General features: G+C 41.5%; 1 protein-coding gene across 3 annotated transcripts in view; it reads left to right on the top strand.

Annotated features, from left to right (window-relative positions):
* ARHGAP22 (Rho GTPase activating protein 22) overlaps positions 1-17,552 on the top strand; it is a 152,648-nt gene extending 135,096 nt beyond the window's left edge. For all 3 annotated transcript variants that reach the window (XM_026850952.1, XM_026850951.1, XM_026850953.1), the window contains 4 exons: positions 3,053-3,126; positions 4,915-5,036; positions 7,798-8,695; positions 12,872-17,552. In XM_026850952.1, coding sequence (XP_026706753.1) covers positions 3,053-3,126; positions 4,915-5,036; positions 7,798-8,695; positions 12,872-13,100 — 1,323 coding nt within the window. In that variant the 3' untranslated portion in view covers positions 13,101-17,552. The remainder of the gene's footprint in view (positions 1-3,052; positions 3,127-4,914; positions 5,037-7,797; positions 8,696-12,871) is intronic.
* Positions 17,553-17,905: the final 353 nt, after the last annotated feature.

Genomic DNA, 17,905 nt, shown 5'->3' with positions numbered 1-17,905 from the left:
TCTCTGTCCCTATGCAGCTGCAGGGAAAAGGCAGGTGTTTGCTGAAACAGCTGAAATTGCTCAACAGCAGGAATGAAGAACAGGTCTTCCTGGATGTCCCTCATGTCAACAGCTGAAGGCTCTTTCAGAACAGTTTTACTGATAAGAGGAGGGAAAGCCATCTCTTTCCCCAGGCAGAAAGTAAAAAAGTGCAGATACACATTTCCAAATTTTGCAGCCTGGTCTCTTTTCTGTTTATTACTCTGTATCCCTACAACAAGGCTTGCCAGGGCAGCTCTGCAGAATTAAATGCAAGGCACGTACCCTCACTGCCCTCCCATTCTGCATCAGTAAGGCATCTAAAAAAAAAAAAAAAACCACCACCACCAAATAAGCCTTGAACTACCATCCGGATTCACAGACCTTTTCCAACACACCATGCTAGCAACGTGCTAGAACACAAGGCGGATATAAGCTCTTCTCCCACTCTGTAACGTTAGGTGGGAACAGAAACTGCTAGATGGCCTGAGACTCTTCCAGCTTCATGTACCAAGGCAGTACAATGTAAGAGGCAGAAAGGCTGCAGAGGCTGGCAAGCCATCACCACAGGAAATCATAAAATAAATCAGGAAGGTAGCAAGTGAAATTCATACCTTAACAGTTGGCCCACCAGAAGAGATTGCAGTTCAGATAAAATTATTGGCACCTCATGCTGCTACATTGTGACTATAGATAGGAGTTACAATGATGTTAGCTTGGCCAAATCTCCATCTGCAGCAAAAAAAATACTCCAGCACTGCCCTAACCTTTCAATTTTTCATTCAGATTGCTGATCATCTTCATTCTGGACCCAACTAATCTCTGTTGGGATGCAAACAGAAATGTGGTAGAGACCTTGGGTTGTCCTGAGGCCTCCAGGTATCTCAGCAGGACTGCAGTGTTAAAAAAGAGTTTATTCAACAAGTTGGGAGGAAAGATTAAAAATGAAAAACAAATGTAGAGTAATGATGAATGAAAGCTCTTCAAAATCTTTAAAAACTCATTTGAATCTGAGCTGACCTGACATTGGTAGTATTTTAGCCTTCTCTGCTGCTTGTACTCTGGAGATGCACACCGCAGTTTAGTGGGCTAAGCATGTGGCTTTGAGTTTTTAAAGAGGGGTCTGAATTTGGGTGAACGTCTGAAGTGTTGCTACTTTTCCAGTCCAACTAGAAGCTCCTAACTGGTGCTGATCTGTTATTCATACTGCAAAATCCTTGGTTTTGAGATCACACCTTGGAAAACATGCATCTGTAGCATATTAGACTTGCAACATTTTCAAGGAGGTAAGAGTTATTACTGAAAATACTATGATGAATGGCAGTGCAATGCCTCTATTGCATGCTGTGTTGCAGCCGTAAGCATGATCAATGCTATTTATTAATAACACAGTAGTTCCTAGCTTGCATTTTCCTTTACACTTTTGCTTGTGCGTTACTAGGCTCAGCCTTCAGCCATCTGTTGGTCAGGTGCTTGGTGGGTACAAATCTGTGACAGAGCTGATAAATGCTGCAGCAGGAGAGAAGGCTTTTTTTTAACCTGGCAAGTGTATGAAGATACTCAGTGTAATACCATGTTTGTGATTCCTTGCAACAGAGCGTGGATGATAAGTTTTTAGAACCTGTTTTCTTTCAGGTAGCATCTTTTACCTTTAGGTGATGTTTCCAGCTGTTCACAACTGCCTGCAGTTTCTGTTCCAAAGCTCCCTTTTTTTGTCCAGTGGAGCCATGGTGTTTTAATTCAGAGCACTTGAAATACAGTGCCAAATACCATCCTGATTTCTGTGTTTGAAATAAATTGGGTTACAGCGCAAAATTTCGAAAGGGAATTAGGTCTGTTAACTCACCTATTTCTAGTTCAAACTCCCCACTTGAAAGCTGGATGACCTGAACAACTGACCTTAACCTTCACATCAGTAGCAGCTGTCCTTGATTCAAATGTTTTCAGAAGTTTAAAAAAGAAGATTGAGATTTTCAAAAGTGACTGGTCTTTTTTTGGTGCCTCCATTGTTGTCACTGTTAAACTGGCATAATAAGCTAAAGAATAAAAAAGGACTTACTGCTTTTAAGAATTCTTTTTTAAGTTTTATTTTTTTATTACAGGACTTTTTTTTGTGCTGGGATATATAGAATAAAACAGTATTTATACATTCAGGACATTAAGGATGGAGGCAGGAATACAGACTGCTCTCTGGATCTTTCCGACTTGTCTGGACCAGAGAAACCAGGAAGATCTTGCAAGAAGCTGCCCAACAAAATTGCCTTCCTAACGGTCCTTAATAAATCAAAGCAAGTTTTAAATTTATGTCCAACTGCACTTCTTTGACTTGGAACCAGCTGCTTCTGGAATTTCTTCATCATTAGTTAGAAAGGAATGAGCAAATTATGCTTGGGACTATGGAAGGACAATAGCCTTCTGAGTCAAAGGTTTACATTAGATAATTTAAGTAGCTTCAGGGTTTAAAGTCATTTCTCCAGCAGATGTCTCATCTTATGTTTTAATGTAAAGACAAAAATTTTATGAGGAAGTATGTCACAGCTCAAAATGACTGCAAATGGAAGTAATTAAAAAGGAGATAGTTGAGCTGGAATGTCATTCAGCGTTTTAAAGAAAAAACTCTGCTCTCCTCAGTTGAGCACTTCTGCAATGTATTTATATCACACTCAGTGCCTTGAAGTTTCAAATAGGCCAGGTGCTGAAAAGGCACATTTGCTGCTACATTTATACCAATGCTAGTGGGCAGGCTTTGAAGACTAGTAGGCCTCACTAATTCAGGCTTCTACATCAAGCAGTAAAGTTGACAGGAGGATTTCTGCTGATTCTGAGAACTGAATCAAGTTCTGGACACTGGGTGTTTGGTAAGGCACAAGACACTGAGTGACACCAATTTTAAAGCAAAGCCTCCTTGTGCTATCATCTGTTGTTCATGGTGTGGGCTCCGGAAAGAGCACTTTGTAGTACTGAAGAAAAGTCAGGTCTGCTTTGCATCATTTACATTAACAGCTCTCCTTTTTGTTTTTCCCCTGTCCCTCAGGGTACTCAGGAACTGGTTAAACAGGTGAAGAATTTGCCCCAGGCCAACTACAACCTCCTCAAATACATATGCAAGTAAGTGAAATTAATTAACACTTGGAAAAGTCACTAAGTTTTCTGAGACTTATATGCAAATATAATTCTGAAAGTATGAATATTCAATCACTTACATGTAAGTTATTGCTCCTATAAAATCGTGGAGGTGAACACGCAGCCTGCCTAAAGGAAGCTCTTGGTTTATCCAAGACCATCAACCAAGCAAATTGCTGTCATCCACAGCCTCAGCAGCAGGCGTGAATGATACTAGCCTATTATATTGTTTATTTCAGAAGCACTTAAAGACCAGTAAAGAAAGGGATTTTTTTCCAGGTACTGCACACTTGGAAGAGCCAGTCTGAGCCAGTCTGGCCTCAGCTCTGGTTTGGAAGTGCAGTTGGGAGTGGATCCTTCTTGGAGTACCAGGAGCTCCACAGACTTGTCTCCCCTCATCTCTTGGCTGACTGTTCCAATTTTTGCAAGGGAGCTGGAATGGACTGTTATTCTAGATACAATGTGGTGAACATTGTGTTGTATTCTAGTGTCTGTGATAGTTAGCCCCTTTATGACAAGTGGGATTTGCACATCTGAAGCAAACAGTAGACACAAACACTGACGCGTAGCCCATGTCATATTCAAGAGATGTCAAGCTCTTCCCAAGTGTACAGACAAATAGTGTTTCTGAAATGTATTTGTTAAATGTTTTAAAAAAATTATTTTGCCTCGCTGTGTGCTTCTATAGCCATTTGTTTTAATATCTGAGCACCTCAAAATATGAAAGGCTGAGGCAGGGGAATACATGTTTCTAAAGAACTGAGGAAAGGGAAATAAGTTTGTTTCTGACTTAGTGAAGAAAACTGAGGATTCTTGAGTCTCAGCACAGTGTCTGCCACAGGGCAAAGCCACGAAAGAAACGGGAGTGTCTAGAAAAGTCATGTTGCCAAGTAGAAGCATTCAAAAATTTGCCAAGTAATGCAGAAAGACAAGGGAACTTTTCCCCTGCCAAAACCCATCCAGTCATCCAAAAATTAACAATAGTTTAGGAAATGAAGTACAGAGAGAGTGAGACTGTTCACTTTTGAGGCTACTGAGGCATATTTCCAGCTATTGCAGGTTTGCATGTCACATAGTCCTTTTTACAACTTGGCTAATTATGTACAACCTATTTAGGTGTTTGTTATAGCCTGTGTTTGTTACAGCCTTTCTCTTGCTACAACTCCTATTGGGAGGCTATTCCAAATTACAAAAACATCAACTGTTAGAAATTCACTGCTGATTTCCAGCTTGTACATATGGATAGCCCGTCTGTCTGGATTTCTTCATGTGCTGTTTCTAGCTTGCATAGTCTTTTTCTGGTGTTGATGTTTGCCCAACTGATGCATTCATAAGAAGCATTTGGGCTACCTCTTTATCTGTATTTTGTTAGATTCAAGCCACAAAGCTCTTTCCACAGGCTGCTATTTCTAGGATGAGGAGATGAGTGAAATTTATTCTTACTTCTGTTATATCTGTAAGTGAAAACTGCAGAAGTCAACCTGTGTAATTGAAGAATTCCTATAAAAATGTGAAAATCTGTCCTTTCACATCCAGTAAAAGGTTGGATCCTTGGTAAGCTGGTACTTTTGTCAGAAGCCACCCTGTCCTGTCTTGTTCAGACAATAGGAGGGATTATTACTGAATATCTAAGCTGGGTCCCTAGAAGCATTTCAGATATCAGGGTTGTATAAACACAGGACAAAACTGTTCCTGCCCCAGAATGCCTACAGTCTGAGAAGTGACTGACCTATTTCCTCTCCTCCTTTGATTTTTCTGGGGGGGCTTTTCAAGGTTCCTTGATGAAGTTCAGGCTCACTCCAGCATTAACAAGATGAGTGTCCAGAACTTGGCTACAGTATTTGGACCAAATATACTGCGGCCCAAAATGGAAGATCCAGTGACTATGATGGAAGGTAGGTAGTACTCTTGTGAGATTACACACCTGTATTTTGGAGCTGCAAGAGTATGCTGAAAATCATACATTCACTGCTAGCTGTATCACTTGGCTGGACAGTCAGCAACAAGTCAAGCAATCCCTTGCCTGTGAGGGGATGTACCAGTTGGCCTCTGTTATCCCACTCACTACTCACCTGGGAGTGTCTCTTTTCTCCACCACATGGAGATGCTTCTTCCCTATTACAAGTTGTTATGTGAAACTCTCTGAACCTACTGCTAAAATGAAAGCTCACATGTTCCTCAGAGGGACTATGTTTAAGTATCAAACTGCTATCATTTAGTATTGGTGCTTTTTGGTGGTTAGATGGCTCCCTGTAAATGGCATCCAGACCCCACAGTGAAAGAGGTATGGTGGTTTTTGCTGTACCACAGTAGCTATAACTAGGTGTTTTAGAAGTGTTGTCTTCTAAGTAGGCCTTGTATGTGTCAGAACTTCACAGAACCTAAGGAATAAGTTGAAAATTACTGTTAATTTTGGATGTAAAAATCTGAAGCTTGAAAATTATCTCCCTCCATATGGGTCAGGAAGTGCACAGGGCATGATCTCTGGCTGGCTGACACCAGGGCTGGAACACAGCCCCTCTCACACGTGGCACTGGAGCACTACTGTGGTGCAAGCCTTAGTAGGGTCTTTGCATTAAGTTTTGTGGGATCTTGGCAAGTCTGCAAAAAGAATTGATAGATTCATCCAGCATTAGGCACATATGGAGATGCCGTGCCCAAGATGCCTGAACTCCGCCCTGGCACTGCTCCCTGGCTGTAGGGGGCAGGTGATGTGTGGTGCTCTAGGTGATGGAAATCTTTCACAGAATGCCAGCATTACTACACCTTAGCAACAGCACTGCCTTTAGCTCTGCACAAGTGACCTCTGAAAGGCACTGCAGATGAGTGCCCTACAGATGGCAATAACAACAACATAATAATAGATTGCTATAAGATAACAGGCCAACTTCAGAGCATGGCCTGACATACTATAGTTGTTCAGGGACTCAAAGCATGCCACAGAGATGTGTGCCATATTATTAAGGGTAGATTTGAGACCTTCCTATCAAAGCGGGGAAGGCAGAAAAATGTGGGCAGGAGAAAAAGGGAGGGCAGGAGCAGATGCTGGGTTATTCAGTATTGCAAAGGCGTGGAGGTAGCTGAAACCTCAGTCTGTTGTGTGATGCTGTGACTTCCCCTAGTGGCCAGCTGGCCAGCGTTGGCAGGACTTAAAGCCTTGGCCAACAACACACTTTTTTGTTCAGTTGGTACAGGTGACAAGTTTGGGTTCAGTTCACCTCAGGCCTTTCATTATGCATTCCAGCTGATGGCAGAAGTGCCTGTACTGTGTGTAGGTGCAGAGCTACAGATGTTGTGGTCTCATGCGCTCTCCTATCATCATGTGAAAACACTACAGTGACCTGACCTAGAATTCTGTATTACCACAGACCTGGACTGTAGAAAAAAGGGGATCCAGTGACTGGATTTTTAGACTTAGTAATTTTACTCATAAGCAACAGCAATGGAAAAGTTTTGGTTTATTGTTAGTTGAGCATAGAAGACTGGTTCAATAGAAATAACAGAAGAATGGAAGACTCAATAAATTTTTTTTTAGCTTCAGGGCAAGATGGATCTGCTAGATCAACTGATATAGAATAACACTGCTGCCAGTGCTTAACAAAAAGCACTCTGTGTCTCTCTTCCAATTTAAACCATGAATTTCAAATAGAAATATCAGAAGTTTGTCAGCTGAATTGTTAGGAGTGCCCTTATCTCCACAGAGGTTTATTTCTCTCCCTGCATTCACAAACATAAAGTAGAAAATGTAGGTGAGCTCAGTACCTCTTGCTGAGACCATAATCTCATTAATAATTTAATAAATTCAGGCTCTTCTCTTGAACCCCTCAGTATGTTAATCTTTTTTTCATACAATACTTAAAGGTAGAATTATGTATTTTTAAGGTTTTCCTCTTTTGTAGAAAGTGCTTTATACTAGGTTTGGTTAAGTGATGTTCTCTATTACTTCATAATAGTCTGTTCCACTACTGGAAAACAACGACAATGCAATTTTGTGGATTTAAATAATTGCAAGTACTTTTTGTACTTGCTGTATGTTTTCTGCAGTCATACTTCGTGCATTTCTTTATACACTGAATGCAACAGAAGGCCTGAGCTGAAATTTCTGCTTCTTCAATAAACACTATCTCTGGGCCTGTTAGACTATGAAACTGGTGCAATGCAGTTGTGGAAACCTTCTGGTTCTGAAGCTGGACAGAGAGGTGCTCCATCCCAGCAAATAGGTTAGTGTGTTCAGGATCCAACAGGCATTTCTGCACAGGGGTCTGCTGTCCTGCATGGATGCAAACACTGAGATTGATGCTGGCTCTGAACCACATGCCTTGGTGTGGTACAGACATGGCCCATTTTCCAGGTGTTCTCCTCTGCTGTCATCCTCAAAGGTGTCCTTTAGCAGACCAATTTATTAATCATTGCTAGTGATGACACCTGCATCCCTCACGGTCCCCATTTCCAGTGAACGGAATGATTCCTGTCCCTTGTAGTCCTGTACAGAAAGGCACAGAGCAGTTGCTTGGGCAGGCTCATTGTGGCGCATGGTGGCCACAGGCCTGTCTCACAAGGAGCTAGCTCACACGGCATCTCCATCTCACAGACAGGGGGTGAGTGTTTGAGGTCTTCATGTTTCAACAACTGCTTGCCTTTGTCTTCTCCCCACAGGCACCTCACTAGTTCAGCACCTGATGACAGTGCTGATAAGTGAACAGGGGCGAATATTTGCTGTTCCTCAGGCAGATGTGCCAGGGAGCCAGCTGGAAATCAGACCTGTGCGTCAGCGCAGTACTGTGGAGTGGATCTCTGAGGAGGACGGGGAGGACAGCAGGTCGGAGAACAGTGTTCCCAGCCCCGCTGATTTGCCTTCTAGCAATGCCGTGGCACCAGAGGCCGCTCCTGGACCTGCAGTGAAAAACACTCCAGAGCACAGTTGCAAATTGACTCAATCTGCCACCAGCCCCAGTAAAAGAGTGCAGACACTGCCTCCGTGGAAATACTCCTTCCGCCAGCAGGGAGCACGGTCTGTGAGTCCAAAACTGGGCAGCTCGTCCTTAGATATCCCCAACCTCTCCTCCAGTGGGAACTGGTTGATGAATGGACTGTACTCCCTCCGAGGCCATCGCCGCACAGCCTCTGGGGAACGAGTTAAAGACTCGTGTTCTTCCCAGAGACTCTCTACTTACGACAACGTCCCTTCGCCCAGCCTTTCCCTTAGCACACACAGTATGGCCAGCACCACATGGTCTACATCATCATGTGAAATCTCTGTGATGGACTCAGTCAGCAGCTGCCCAGCCTGCCGGGCCAGTGACTCTTCTGCTTTAAGCTCTCTCAAATCTGAGTGGATAACTCAGGGCTCACCATCTCAGAGTGAGGTCAAGACTGTAGATCTGGAGAACAGCATCGACAGGCTTGAAGCATGCAGCAGCAGCAGCCTACAGAGCAACCCGGCTGCAGCTTCCAGAGACTCTGTCAAATGCTCTAGGGCCCTACAGAGCTTGGTGGTGGAGCTAAAGACAGAACTGAGCAAACAGAGGACTGAGTATGAGACTAGTATCAAAAGGTAATGTTATCTGCAGGGGGGACAAGGAAATCATCTGTCAGCATTACCTCAGCTTGAACATGGGTGGTGTGGGCTACCAAGTGTATCAGGTTCTCAGACCTGGAGTTTGGGTTTGGGAGACAGCAGATCTGGTTCTGCTCTTTCCACACTACTCTCTACATCCAAGTTTTATCCTTCTGATCAAAATAATGGGATTTCCTTCACACAGCAAATTCCAGTATTTCACATTCTATGTTTTCACTGGAAATTAGAACTGCACATGTAATGCCAAAGTCTGCTCTTTGTCAGCGTCCTGTGAGAAATAGCAAAGCAAGTATCTTGGAGGGGAAGGATTCAGACTCAGGGTGGTCAGGCCTCAACACAGAACTCTTGTTGGTCTGTGCAGGTGCCAAGATTTATACCAGATCAGTCTGAAATGGAGTGATTCTTGCTGCTTTTCCCAAAAGAAGCATTCAAGTAACTAGTCTTGACTTCTCCAGGTTGTTCTTTTTTTTGGAAGTGGTCGGACTGCATCTCACCCACAACTTTTTCAGCAGCCCTTTTGTGTAGAACTTTTTGAAACCTCACTTTTGATTTTTGATATAGTTCTAATAGTTCTTTGCTCATATGGCCAGCCACTGACTCAAAGTAGCAGCAGGGTGCTGCTTGTACAGCAGATAAATGAACTGTGTAGTTAATTTGCCCACTCATGTTTACTTGCATAACTGCAACTGCTGTAAGACCTGTGCTCAGAAAAACTCCTTCCAATTTTCAGGAGAGATGCATGTGAGGGCAGGGGCTGTAGGAAGCAGAAAGTTAATAACTAGGAAGTAGTATTTATTCATTTGTGAGAGTTAGTATATTAAGTTTTATGAGTGTGATTATCAGAATGACTTTCAGGCAAGTACTCAGCAATATGCACATGAAATATTGATGCTTAAAGGAATTAGATATGTTTTAATATACAGACATATGCAAAATTGGACACCATGTTATAATACAGAAGAATCATCATTGGCCTGGGCTCTGTAGCACTAGTATTTCACACTGAAGAAGGGCTGTAGTCCATTTCTTACAAATAGTTGAGTTCTCAGCTCTTTTTGTGTGTTAAGGTGTTAATGTTTTACTCCTTCAATTATTAAAACTCTGGTAGCATTTACACACCTCGTTTCCAATCAGTCTCCCAAACATGGTACCAAAAGCACATTTGACTGTAGGTATTGTATAGCACAGCTTTAGGCTGCATTTGTTGCCTCTTTTTTCTTGTTAATGTGTCAGAAATTTATCTGAACTGCAATCTCTTCTGGTGGGCCAACTGTTAAGGTATGAATTTCACTTGCTACCTTCCTGATTTATTTTATGATTTCCTGTGGTGATGGCTTGCCAGCCTCTGCAGCCTTTCTGCCTCTTACATTGTACTGCCTTGGTACATGAAGCTGGAAGAGTCTCAGGCCATCTAGCAGTTTCTGTTCCCACCTAACGTTACAGAGTGGGAGAAGAGCTTATATCCGCCTTGTGTTCTAGCACGTTGCTAGCATGGTGTGTTGGAAAAGGTCTGTGAATCAGGATGGTAGTTCAAGGCTTATTTGGTGGTGGTGGTTTTTTTTTTTTTTTTAGATGCCTTACTGATGCAGAATGGGAGGGCAGTGAGGGTACGTGCCTTGCATTTAATTCTGCAGAGCTGCCCTGGCAAGCCTTGTTGTAGGGATACAGAGTAATAAACAGAAAAGAGACCAGGCTGCAAAATTTGGAAATGTGTATCTGCACTTTTTTACTTTCTGCCTGGGGAAAGAGATGGCTTTCCCTCCTCTTATCAGTAAAACTGTTCTGAAAGAGCCTTCAGCTGTTGACATGAGGGACATCCAGGAAGACCTGTTCTTCATTCCTGCTGTTGAGCAATTTCAGCTGTTTCAGCAAACACCTGCCTTTTCCCTGCAGCTGCATAGGGACAGAGAACACTGGCTGGAGGAAAGGACTAGAAATTGGCCAGGTCTCACAGGACAAAGTAGCTAAGAGGAAAATGCCTAATGATCTAATAGGTTCATAAAACAGGCAAGATACAGTCACTGCCTTTTTATATTAAATAGGATGTCTCTAGCTGTTCAGGATTACAGCCTGAAGGATCTTGCTGTCAAGTCTAAGAATTTCAAGCCAAGTTTTCAGCTCTCAAAAATTTTGCAATGTTTTTACTACATCTGCAGCAATTTACATGTGCAAAAATAAAAAAACCTCTTTAGAGACCGCATGAAAGTCTGCTCCTGTAGAAAGACAGGAGCTAACTAGCAAAGAAGGGAGACTGTTTAGCAGGGAAACTTTAGGCTGCCTCACTAGCTTTATTTTACTGAAGATAATTTAGTCCCCAAAAGCAGTAATTAGTTCCTTTACAATTGTATGTGTGCTTGTGTGGTTTGCAGAACTCAGTATGTGTAGCAGGGCATGTTTTAATGAAGGAATATAAGCTTTTTTTTTGGCACATACATAAGTGGAGGGAAAGAAGAGTCAGTACCTGCCTGGGGCAGAGTTAAGGAACACGTGCTGATGGAAAAGCTGTTATTTCTCATCATCAACTGCCCATTTTCTCTCTCTTAGTCAGAGGGAGGCAAGTTTTATGGCCTTCCTGTAATCAGTCTGTTCCAGAGCATTCCTTCCTCGAGGTTAGTATAATTACCAGGCATTTGCTGTTCAAGTTTCAGTAATTCATGTTTACCACCTGGGACTCTTAAGAAACTAGAAGTATCTTGGAGAGGACTGTTATGTTGTGTATGTAGAAACGTAGCAAGTACTGTGACCCTATGTAATTCAGAACATGTAAAGCTAGTCTAGGCTTCTGTAGCTGACCCTTAAACTTCGTGGTGGAAAAATTTAATTGGTAGCTCAGAGCTTAGGATGTAATAAAAATGTTATAAAGGGTGGGTGTGGGGAAGCATTCTAGTATCAGAAGAGTCCTCTTGTATTACAGAAGACAGTTATCTGGGTGATAAAAGTCTGCCTTCATCGAGAGGGGTAGTTTTTTGCAGACATTTTACACATTTCTGCTCACTCATCAGTGGAGCTGTTGGTCTGCTGGACTTGGTAATCAGCGCACCTGCCTGTGACTTTCTGGTTTGTTGTGAGAACGATCATATTGCCATCCCGAGCTGTATGTGAAGGGACAGTTCAAGGGGATGCACTCCATTGCTTGCATAATTGCCTCTTCGTGGTCACAAAATGAAGTTCTTACCATTCTGGGACTGTCATAAAGGTCTCTTTGTTGTTGTCGAGTCTGTAGCATGCCCTTGTTGAATGTCATTTACGCTGTCTAAAAATAACCCATGCAGTTTCACTGGGAAGCCAGTTACCCCAGCTTCACGGTTGTATTATCAGTGAACCTAAGAGGTGCTAGGGTTTTGGGTTTTTTTTCTTTTTTAAGAAGTTAGAGGGGGGACAATTTTCCTAGGAAATCACTCTTTTTGAATATTCTAGTGATCAGAAATTCCCATCTGGATAGACTCCCTCCCCTACTCTGCCTTACTATTAGAAAACATTGATACGGAGGACAGCAAGTGATGTGCCTCCTGCACTTATTTCAAATCAAAAAAACATGAACCTTGTCCTTTGACCTCCTTAGAGAAAGGCTCTGAGTATTGCAGTAGAGCTTTGTGCACAGATAAATTTAAGGTCTGTTCTTCAAATTCTTCCTCATAGGAAATGCTGTTTTTTGTAAAATATTGTACAGTATGAAAAACTTTTCCCCCACCCAATGTGACAAACTTTACAGAAAATACCATAAAATGGATGGTGAGGAAGGACTAACCTCATTCCTGTTCCTCTGTATATCCATATAGGGACATACGACATCAGGATGAAAACAAAGGTTAAAATACTATTTTGGAATTAGGTATGTGAACTCAGCTTAACTGAGGAGTTAATACATCTCCTCAGACATTCAGTCTGTTGCCCAAAGTAAGCACTGTTCTGTAAGTCTTGCACATATTTTCTCAAGATACAAATATAGGAGGCTCTAGCTTTCAAAGAATCACTGCCCTTAAACTCAACATTACTGAAATGGCAGTTTGTGCCTGCCTTTAGAAAATTCCTTAGAATGAAGATATTTTAGCTCTAAGTGGAACTTACTATAGCTATCAGCAACATTTATCCAGACACTTAAAAAAACCTCTTTTGTTTTGTCTGTCTGTCTGTCTCTCCTTTGGTTTTAAGAATTGAAGAAACAAGTGCAGACCTGAGGAAACAAGTGGTTAGGTTAGAAGAAGAACTGGACCAAGAACGAAAGAAATACACAATGCTGGAGATAAAGCTGAGGAATTCTGAACGTGCCCGTGAAGATGCCGAGAAGAGAAATCACCTCCTGCAGAAGGAAATGGAAGAGTTTTTTTCAACACTAGGATGTTTAACTGCTGGGAGTCAAAGTGCTAAAGTTCCCAAGTAGAACAAGATGATGTACAGCACAGAAAATTTTATTTCTGGCAAAACCAGTGAGAATGCACATTTTGTTCTGGTGTACTCATGTATCATGAGTAACACTACAGTGATCATGCTCTCAGTGACACTTAACTCTTATTGTCTTTACGTGTGCTGTAGTATTTGGGCCAGCTGGGAAAGACTGCTAAACATAATGCTTGAAAGTTTAAATGTCAGATTGCCAAGAAAGAGTGGGCACCCTTCTTATCCACCAATCAAAAGATACTACTCGGCAGTGCAGCCATCTTCAGTCTTACTGCACTATCCTTTTGCTGGATCCAGGACAGTGGAAGGTCCTGCAAGGTGGGTGGAACTATCAGAACCGATGGACAGGCTAAGCCTGGAGCTGAGGGCCTCCTACACTTGCACGTGGGAAGATGGCAGTTCCAGTATGTCACCCACATTCAATGTGGTTTAGCATGTGAATTTAATGGTGTTTTTTCTCCCCACTCCCTACATAAAATTTGTTCAAATTTCTCATTCACACAAAAAAGTGGCATTTTTTTTTGTGAAGATAACATGAAAACAAAGTCTGAGCTGAAGATACCAAAATCTTGACAATTCATTAGTATTGTCCCTTACCCACCAAACAGTTTCTGTGTTTAACAAAAATGCAACTTGTTAAAGTATATGTGATTAATAATGACTTTGGCCACATAAACTCTATGGAACTTCTAAATATGCACATTTTGCCCTAGGTATCTGGGGTTTTTTGAGCCAAAAATAGAGCAGTATTATCTGAAAAAAAAAAAATCTAATGAGTTGATATGTACTGATCAGACATCAAGGTAGGAGAAGATTCTTAACATCAAAACACATCCAACTACCTAGGGGTTTTTATCTATAAAACTTTAATAGCAAAACCTATGGTAAAAGAAATTAGTGCAATTGAGGGGGCAGGGAGTAAAGGGGGAAGTGTGGGGATCTAACTTTAACCTTCCTGGGACAATTTACACCTAGCTGCCTTGTAATATTTCTCTTGACACCAGTTGATATTTTAGTTGTTAGCTCACAAAGAGATGACAGGACTGGAGGAGTATTGCAAACAACCCAGCAGCCTAAATTCATTGTTTCTACTAAAGAAAAATCATTAAACTTCAGTTGTGATTTCCAGTAACCAGCTGCCAGGGCTGACTTCCCCTTCAAGGGACTTCTCAAAGTTCTGTGTAACATTTGTTGTGCCCTGAGCCAAGCAGAGCCTGCACACAGAAAATCATTTTACCAGATTGAGCTTGAACTCTGCTTGCCAGCCCACCACTCACAGCAGTGTTCACTCCTTCTCGACATGTATCTTTGACAGCTGAGGCAGCTTGGGAGCCTCAGAGGTAGAAAGATTTTTAATGGGAAAGTGCCATAACATGAACTGGCTAAAGGGAAAGTATAGACTGTAATGAAGGTGCTTGCTTTATTTAAGTATTTTCAAAAAAATGACCTGAATCTGTCTTTTCTTACTAGAGAAGAATATAACTCATTGGAAGGAACCTTAGAATGGGCTTTTTTATGTACCATCAGACTGTACACCCTTCGGTATTGATTTTCTCATCACCTTGCAGATATCCAGGTATTTCAACATATAAACATATAGAACTGTACTTAACACTTCTTCCTACTGAAATGTAAACCATTTAAAATGAGCAAAAAGAAACATTTTAACGTAATCCTTCCTGGTTAAGACAAGTCAAGCAAGGTGCTAAAGTAAGCCGTGTAGATGGGTCAATTCAGTTTTTAAAACATTTTCCCTTCTTCCCAGAATATCTAGCTGCGCTGGATTTCTTGCTACCCCTGGTGCACGAGCAGGGTGCAGGCAGCCGGGTGTTCAGCAGGAGCAGCCTGCCACCCGCAGGCAGCAACAGCACCCTGATCCTTTTTCTACCTCCACCCCACCTTCTATTATTACTGATAGCTGCGACCGATCCTGCTAGGAATGTGATGGCCTGTTTAAAACAGCAGCATTAGAGATGCATAATGTGAGAAGCAACTGTTTTAACAATGATTCTGAGCTGGCACAGCATAGTGGATTAGTGTTAAGTACCATGCCAGTCATCACAAACCTTGATATTAGAGAGTGGCCTGAACTGGGTTATAAGTAATTCTTTGCAATTAAAAACATCAGGACTAGTAAAGTTTCTACCGAGACATTAAATCCAAGTAGTAGTAGCAACCAGGTTATTTTAATGCCCTCTTTTATCCCTACCCCCAACATAGGTACCTTTCATTATATGCATCCTGAGAGCCCACATCCCTTTGACTATATTGCATTTCTTCTGCATGTATCAACTGCAGACTACTCCCTTCAGTTCTGGCACACTACAAACTCAAGAACTGAGCCATGCTGACTATAAGCCTAAAAAACATTTGCAAGGGAAGCACTAAACAGCACTGCTGGCTAACTGTCAGTGAAATCAAATGCAACTGGAATTCTAGATTTTCTTTAAGTATTTAAACTTAGGTAACCAGTACATATAGCAGAATGGGGGAACAAACACCTATCCTAAACCTTCAGCTCCACCAGAGGATTGTCTGTCAGCTGTGTTAGACTACATAATCTTACATCTGGCATCCAGGATAAAATTTGTTCTTTAGTATCACAAATGAAACTGTATCCACTCAAACTGATTGATGGCACTAACCATTTCCCAGTTGACTGTTGTGGCTCCAGCAACATTTATTTCTCTTCTTCATAGGTAATAGATTTGAGGTCCTTTTGAAGATGATCCACTGCAGTAAATAAAGCCTACAAGGAGCTGCAAACTAACTAGTTCATGCTAAAACACACCACAGTAAAATGTTAACTCTAAAGCAAAGCAACAGGAGCATTAATGTTCATTTCTCATCACAGGCAATTATGCAATAAATGCAAACACGCATGTGTTGTTGTACACAACCTCATGGAGCGCTATGCCCTTAATTGAGGAAGATGCTTTCCCAGCTTTCACTTCTGTTTCTGTATTCTTTTTCCCACCACTTCATTTGCCAACTTCATGAATCTGAGAGGACATTCCTTATTTTGCAAATCTTTTGCTTATTACAGCCTCTAGTTTAAAGCACAAGCTTTCTTAGCAAGTGTTTACAAGATACAGGTTTGTTAGTATTAATAAGACATGACAGAAGGCTCCTAGGTAGATACATTTTTACCATAGCTTTACCTGTGCAATCTTCCCAGCCTGAAACAGCCCTTCCTATATTATGCAGGCAAAAAGGTGCAGAAAATTTTCAGTGAAAGAAACTCAGCACAAGCCTGTGCTCAAAAAAGATCCAAAGTCAAACAGCAGCGTTGCAGAATAAAACAAAAAACTTCTGTAGGTCTCCATGGCATTTCTAATAGGAGAATTGATAATGGTAGCTTATTGAATTACCTACATTTGCTAGCGAGTTCCTTGCAAGCCAGCAGCACTATGGAGTGTTTTGGTTCTGGGCCTAAGTCACAGACAAAACCTTAGCAGAGCTAAGACTGTCTCAAGCCTTGCTCTGTATTAATATATTACTTGGAATGGGCTGCGCTTTATGCTAACATACACAAATTAAAAAAAAAAAAAAAAAAAAAAAAAAAAGATTTCTGAGCCTCACTGCATTCCTAGAAAAGCACCTCACAAACAGTTGGTCCAGAGAAACAAAGCAGGCTCCTCTGTACTGCCTGTGGTCAGAGTGCCATTCCCTTAAAAACATACACAAAGTAACAGCATGCAGACAAACACAACTCAAGGACATCTTGAGACTTTGTGTAAACAAAGGCTGAGACCCTGCTGGAAATGAAGGCAATGAATGAATTAAGATTTAGCCCCACAGTAGAGGTGCCAGTGCAGGAAGCGGTCCTGGCACCCAAGTTAGTTCTTCAGGAGTCAGATCCTTCAGGCTTTCATACACGAGACAGCCCATCGCTTACCTCTTCTGCAACGCGGGGTCTCAGCAGCTGTATTTCCAGAAAGAGAGTTGACAGCAGGGAAGTAAATATGGATTCTAAACAATCACAAACACACTTGGTACTAACAGTCTGTGGCACACACAAAGCCCATGGGAATGGAGTAATGGAAGAAACATGTCACTTTGCCCATGAGTGAGCTCATACACAAGACACGAGTTTAAATACCATTAAAAACTGATGAATTCTCAGGTAGGACTGACGCTAATAAGACTCCAACTGCAGCCTCATTATGAAGTCAATGAAATCCATTCCAGCCTAGCAATGAAGAAGTGCTAAATGCATAATGGTCAAACTTTTTTTTTTTTCTTTTTTATTTAAAATATCATTATAACCAATTGACATACTAGATAACAATGTATACATTCCAGTGGTGCACATGTAATGACCTATGGTATGAATGAGTAAAAAAACCACAATGTTCTCAGTAATGCCCCACCAACAGCTTACTTGGAGGGAATAAAGGAAAAGCAGGAAAAGGTATCAAATGCGGGGAAGAAATTACAGTTTCCTCCAGTATTTTTAATGGTGCATCTTCCCCTTCATATTTCTTGGGACAAAATTAAGAATATACTTCAAAAGGGGCAGAAGGAATGATCACAATAATTAGGGTTTTTTTCTCAACTTTAGTAATAAAAGTTAAAGAACTCTCAAAAATAGACTAGATATTGGGCCTACAAAAGTAATTCATCTGTATGCAAAGCTTACCAAGAATTATTCCTTTTGTAAAATGTAAAGGATGAGCTGACATTACTAGTAAGCTATTTTTACCTACAAAACCAGACTACAATAATAAAATCACCCATTTACAGCTAACACAATACTCTAGATGTACATTATTGTACACAAGCTAT

Source organism: Athene cunicularia (genome assembly GCF_003259725.1).
Source record: "Athene cunicularia isolate RWA chromosome 6 unlocalized genomic scaffold, athCun1 chr6_part1, whole genome shotgun sequence".
Taxonomy (NCBI): Eukaryota; Metazoa; Chordata; class Aves; order Strigiformes; family Strigidae; genus Athene; species Athene cunicularia.
The sequence above is the reverse complement of the archived record's forward strand: the minus strand, read 5'-3'. Positions and strand labels throughout refer to the sequence as shown.